A 6,468-nucleotide genomic window follows, 5' to 3' on the forward strand; every position below is an offset into this window, starting at 1 on the left:
CCTCCCCCCCCCCCCCCCCCCATTTCCTTCTGGACTCCTGTATTTTTTTTTCTCTAGGCCTCTATCCTTCCCACAGGTGACAGAGCAGTCAAGCAAACCCCAATGCATCTACAATCAGTGAAGTGTATCACTTCTCTTCCCCCCCCATCCTCAGTGTTGCCTCCATCCCCTCCTGTCACTGAGCTGGAAGCCCCCAGGATCCCATCCCCAACCACCCTGCAGGGCAGGGCTTCCCCTAATAGCAGTGTTTCTATTCTTAGTTCTGCTTGTGTTGTCTGAACCTCAGATCTTGCTCATGTGAATAATTTTCCTCATTATCTCATGTTCGTCTCCTCTCTCTCTCTTTTCTCCTTGTCTCACTGCCTTTCCAATCTGCTACAGCTGCTTGAATACTAAAGCAATTGAGTCAAACCACTTTGTCATCAGGAATATGTTTTCATTCTGTGATAACTCAATAATTTGATTGGTTTCTTTCTGCTGCCACACCTTGCTTCGTGGAAGAGAGTTACAAGAGGTGCTACGTTGCATGCGTGTATGTTCACGCACCGGAGGGCTTGAATGAACCTACTGATCTCACTTGCTCGAGTGAGGACGGCAAAATCCAGACTGCAATGGGTTATTTCCATTGCCTACGTATTAATCTCACCAGCCGGTTGTGTGTGCACGTAGAAACATCCAGGCTAGATTGCGGCACGTTGATTTTATTAGCCCAGTGCAAATAGTGACTCATCAAAGCAACAACAGTCATTCATCATCCAACCCCCAAAATGGGAACATCAGCTATACATGAGGTCAGGTGAAGACAGAAAGTTGGACTCACCCCTGGGAGTGTCTTCTGTTCATGCAGTGCACTCTGGGCCTTTAGAGCGGACTCCCTTTCGCAGTATGTTAGGAAGGCGCAGCCTGCAAACGAAAGGCAACACCTCATTAAGTCCAGTGGCGCAGAGTGGATCGGCTTAGAAGTGGGGTGCAGAGTAAGGCCAGTCTTCTCCCCCTGGCAGAGGGAGCTGCACCCCTCCCCTTCCTTGAGCCAGGTGCTTTTCCTGAAATAAAATCATATCCTCTGGTGAAGCACAAAAATGGGCAACAATGCCACATGCACATGGTGGGGACAGGGACAGACAGGGGACAGCAGGGGGAGTTGAACTTACAGAGACACATGCATAAGTCCCGATGGAAATAGGGAGTTCAGAAACCCCTCCCACACCACCGTTTGTTAATCTGGTTGATATTTTATTCCTGTCTGGTCCTATCCATGAGGAATTAGAAGGGGATTGTTCAGCCAAGACCTTCACCGGCACATGAAGGATAGTGCTGAAGCCCTCACGCTCCCCCTTTCCTACCATGTACTCAGAAGAAAAGGCACACAAGGACTTGGGACTTCTAACTGCAGAGGACTATGCCTAGCACTTATCCTGACTTGCATCCACAAGTAGCCTCTATTTGCATGCTTACAGATGAGAAACCCTCCCGTACTCTCAGCTACAAGGACTCGTTGGCTCATAGCCACGTGCAGGATGACAATGGCATCAAGACCTATGCACACACACAATCCCAAACCCCACCTTTCAAACAAATCATTCAGACTTGCCACAATGGTTCAAGGTATTGATCCATCTGGCAGGACCTCTTACCAGTCACAGGGAACCAATATCTATTAAGATCAAGAAAAATAACACCCCCACATCCCCAACTATGCAACAAGTCAAGACTTCAATGTAATAATCCAGTTTGTGCGTGCATGTGTGTGTACACGCCCATGTGTGTGTATGATCAGATTTTTTTTTTTTTACTGCAGTATACCAAAAGCCTGCCAGTTCCTGCAGCAAAAGTGCTTGATATGCAGAGGACACTTTCCCTACAAGGTCCTACAAAACGTCTGCAACCTCTCCGGCTCCTTGAACAAGAGATATCAGATCGTGGCTGGCACATCCGGCTCTGAGCATCTTCCAAAGGTGGGGACAAGAAAAAGGGCAGGTCTTTTTCACAGCAAAGCCCATGTGTGTTCATCATCACTCTTGCCTTGTCCCACCTTGCCTTGCCCCCTTTGGCAGTGCAGTCACCTGTTACATTTTGCCCTCAGCACAGATTGCGATCTCTCTCAGGCACATGCAGCCTTTGCAGTTTTGGTCGGTGTGCCTAGATCTTCATTCCTAACTGGGATCCTTAGGTGCTACAATAGAAGAAATAAAACACCTTGCTTCTTCTCTCCTTTAAAGAAGTTCTTAAGAGATTGGATCAGAGGGTGGACTACATAGAAAAAAATATACATTTCCAAAGCTTTATTTTTTAAGGACTGATACTGCCACCACCCAGAAATCTGCTGATCATTTGAATTTGAAAAACAACAACAAAACAAAACAGAAAAGGCTATTGGGTTATTTTATCCTGCTCCTTTCTGCAGGGCTCGTTCCCTTCAGTATACCGAGACCAATTGCACATGTATCAGTTGACTGTCTCTCAGAAACAAAGCAACAGTGAGATAAGCAAAGGAGGCAGAGCAGCAAAGATATTTTCTTTCTTCTACTTGGATTCATTCATTGCTTCCATTTCACATTAAATGGATTGGGTTTTTAGTTCTTTATTTTATTTGTAAGGGGAGGGGGGGAGGGAGACGGGTGCAGTGGCGGAGAGGGCTGATAGAGAGGGCAGGTAATGGATTGGAAAGGGTTCTTTAAGATGTTTCCCACAGCTTGAGAAGCAAATAGGAAAACTATGCCTAAATTTAATTTCAGTGCTAAATCACAAGCTGAGAGCTCTCTGCTGACCAGACACAACAAGAAAGTCTCCCTTTGGTAGCAGACCTGAACCAGTTGATATAGTCTAATTAGGCACATCATAGTGCATGGCTATAGAAATAAACTATACAGTGTAAAAATCCCATAATGGTAGCTATATTTTTCCTCCGATTGTGATCGCCCTGACAACAGCTTCAAGTAACAAAGTCCTATGACTCTTACCACATTGTGCCCGTAATTCAGACACTGCAGGTGGCAGACTCCTCCTCTAATTATAAAAGCAGGGTTTCCTGCAGGGATCCAAAGGTAGGATAAGTTATCAGGAGGGAACATGAGGAATGAAAACCCTTCTACCCACAGTTGCATGCACACATAGTGGACTGGAAAAAACTCCCAGGTATGTTGCATATAATGGAGCATAGCAAAACATCACTGGATTCCCCAAACAAGGCACTCCAGATATAGATTTTTAAAAGGAAAAAAAAAAGAAAAGAAATTCAATAAGAGGCTTTTACATGGCCTGGCACAGGGGAAGAAAATGGATCAAATTTTTCAGACCAAAAAAACAAAAAAAAACAAAACCCAGCTTTCGTCAAGGTAACTTTTCAGCGAGCTCCGTAATATACGGCATGCGTGAGAGTTATAATTTATGTCGATCTCTGTTCATTAGGAAAATTGATGGGACAGCCTCAGTGACACCTTTTTAAGGAAGAAATATTTAAGAGAATTTAGTGTGGGTGGAAGTTGCCTGATTAACAGCGTCAGAAAGGAAAGCCCCATCCCCACCAACCAGTGAAAGAGCAGGCAGAGACAGTGCAAGTCTCCCCGTATAACTTGGCTGTGTGGCAAAAATGACTTGAAGGATGGGGCACGCTGTGGCTGACGCACTTTGGCTTCTCAGGCGAGGTCCCTGGGACACAATGCCAGTTACAGGAGCTCCCTATCTTTCCTCCTCTCTACCCCACAAAGTCTTTCCCAACTGGACTGAGACTTTGCAGTAGAAGTGAGCAACCAAAGTCTTCCTTCTGCAGGACATGCTAATACTTCCATATCTGCATCCCCGCCAAATTCAGGATGGGGAAAAAAAAAATTAAATAATAATACCTTCCTTCCCACCCCAAAATAAAGAAGTTCTGGGGAAAAATAAAATCAGAAATGTCAAAGAAGCTACAAAACTCTGCTTGCTTGTCAGAACTTCCTAAATGTTAAATGCTGGAGGGTGCAAATGGGAGAAGAACAGGGGGGAAAGACCTGGTGATACCCTGCTCGCTCTTCCTTTCAGTGTCCGTGCTCTGCATGATGTGATACTGGAGACTGGCAAAGAGGAACCTATGGTTTGACCCAGAAAACGGCTGCTCTTATGTTCTTGCCTGCCATTCTGCAGGCCTCAGAGGAGGCAGGTTTCTGAGGTTTGCACCCATTCTTTTCCTGGGGCTGAGCTACTTGGACAAACTACATCTCTCCTGATGCATCTACAGTGCAAACTTCTTCAGGGGAAAAAAAAAAAAAATCCAGGGATGCTCGTTGTACTGGCTCGCTCCACAAAACAGCTTGCCACCAGCGAGCAGGGCTAGCTGAGAGTCTGGCTTATAGGCGATAGGCTTTTTCTCTCTTCCTCAATTGCTTAAACCTTCCAGAGCTGCATGCCATCCTACTATAATGAAGCTTTAGAAACCCATCTTTACAGCAAAGATAGATTGAAGGACAGTCTCTCCATCTCCATGAATGGAAAGGATGATAATAAGCTATCAAAATGCACAAGGATTATTTCTGCATTAGGAAAAAAAAATAAATCTCGTTGGCTAATTATTGATAATAAAACAGAGTTTGTCCTAGTTGTTCCTAATTTCATTCCAGCTTCTCTGGACCGTGCCAAGTTTTCCAGACACATGTCAATCAACTAAACAATGCACGGTTTGGCTCGCCCCCTCCTAGCTGCTCGTTTGCTACCATTGGGCAGCTCTTTGGGCTAGTACATAAACATCTGGAATCTCCCAGCTGGCAATTAACTCTCAACCTATTGAACTGCAGTCTCTTGGAAACATGAGGATGTATCAAGTGGTCTCCTGGGAAACTAGGTTGTTAAAGAGAAGGGGAAACAAAAACAGGAGCTGGAGATGGAAAAAGAAAAGCTCTATTTTAATTTTACCTCCAGGGAATTCAATAACGTAAATAATAATTGCATGGAATACAGATGGATAATAATTGCAATGATGGTGACTCCAGCTCCATGATAAATCCCCTAAAGAATATGCTCAAACTGGCAGGGGGTAAAACAAAGTCACAGGGCCCGAATCTGTTCTGAGCAATGCCTATGGAAATCCAGATTACTGACTTGGGCTCTGTTTGCACCAGGCAGTCTGACATCAGAAGCTGAATCCCTCAAACTTAAATCCATTTTGCTTAGCATCTCAGCCCTGAATTAGTTGCTGAAGCATTCAGAAATGTTTGGCTACAGTCAAGCAGAGACACAGTTCCTATTGTCTCTACTCTTCAGTCACCCAAGGGATCATGCATTATCAGGACCTTTAGTAATACTGCAGTGATATATCCCGTGGGATGAAAATGACGCATATTGGCTAACTATTAATAGTTGTAATTAAGGGATTTTTTCCCCCCGTCCCTGTTGTATTTTGGCAGAAAGCCACAGGTATCCTGACACAGCCTGTCTCCTTTGCTTGCTCACTAGAAGACAAGCACTTAACTTGAGATCCTTCCTTTACCTTTTTACCTTACATGTATTTTGGTGACAGCTTCTAGTTTATTCTACATACATAGCAACACATAGAACTAGCTTGCAGTTAACAGGTTTAACACCATCATGAATTTCCTCTTGTGGAAGTGCTCCTCTTGTAGATAGAGCAGGGCCCAGGGTCACATTTCTTTTAGTTATTTGCTGTGTGCCCAACTAGTAGCTTAAGACCTGGTCTCAATGCCAGCAGAAAATCAAGAGGAAGACAATCATCAACTTCAACAGGCTTTGGAGCAGGTCCTTAAAGGTGCCTGTACATCAAGAGATCAGCACTGTTGTGAAGCCTAATTAAAAGTCTGCAAGGTGCTTTGAGATACTCAGATGAAAGCCAAGAAGCTATGACCAGTTCTGATCTCACCGGTCTAAATCCAAAGACGAAACCCATAAAAGTCAGCCCAGTCTATGCATAGTCAAGACCGTTTAGCTGTTCATCACCTGATGCAATATCTTGCCTTTCCTATGAGAATCAATGCACCAGATCCTGTTCCACCTATTAGGCGCCAAAGTGGACTTGGGCATCTACGTGTAATCCTACTTCACCCTGCCTGAGTCCCTGAAAAAATGTTAATAAAAAGATGGGATGGTTTTCCTCCTCCTCGCTGTTGTTGTGACATAAAAGTTGCACATTACACTTAGCCCTTACTAAGTCTATGAAGTGTTACAGCAACATGTACTGTGTGCAGTCGAACATTAAAGGTTAATACTGTTTCTTGCCTGCACAGCTCTGACTAAGAAGGGATGTGGCTAGGATCCAGGACATCTGGGCTCTATCCCTGCTTTGGGCAAAGGGGAACCTGGGAGCAGTGCATTGGAGGATGCTGGAGAATTGCAAATTGTTCACTTTGTCTCCATGGTCCAGACTGAAGTTACCCTAACACGAGCTAGGTAGCACAGCCCAGAGTTAACCCCTGGCTGAAGCAAACCAAACTTTGGGATATTCAGAGGGCACTTATCACAAGTTCATGAGCTTTAAAATGT

At 44.6% G+C, this 6,468-nt stretch overlaps 1 protein-coding gene across 1 annotated transcript in view; it reads right to left on the minus strand.

Moving 5' to 3' along the window:
* Nucleotides 1-6,468, minus strand: part of CELF4 (CUGBP, Elav-like family member 4) — a 1,092,004-nt gene that overhangs the window by 964,680 nt on the left and 120,856 nt on the right. Inside the window, exon 2 of the mRNA XM_019518096.1 lies at nt 821-903. Coding sequence (XP_019373641.1) covers nt 821-903 — 83 coding nt within the window. The remainder of the gene's footprint in view (nt 1-820; nt 904-6,468) is intronic.

The sequence above is a fragment of the Gavialis gangeticus genome, unplaced genomic scaffold (genome assembly GCF_001723915.1).
Source record: "Gavialis gangeticus isolate Ggan-Ray unplaced genomic scaffold, GavGan_comp1, whole genome shotgun sequence".
NCBI lineage: Eukaryota > Metazoa > Chordata > Crocodylia > Gavialidae > Gavialis > Gavialis gangeticus.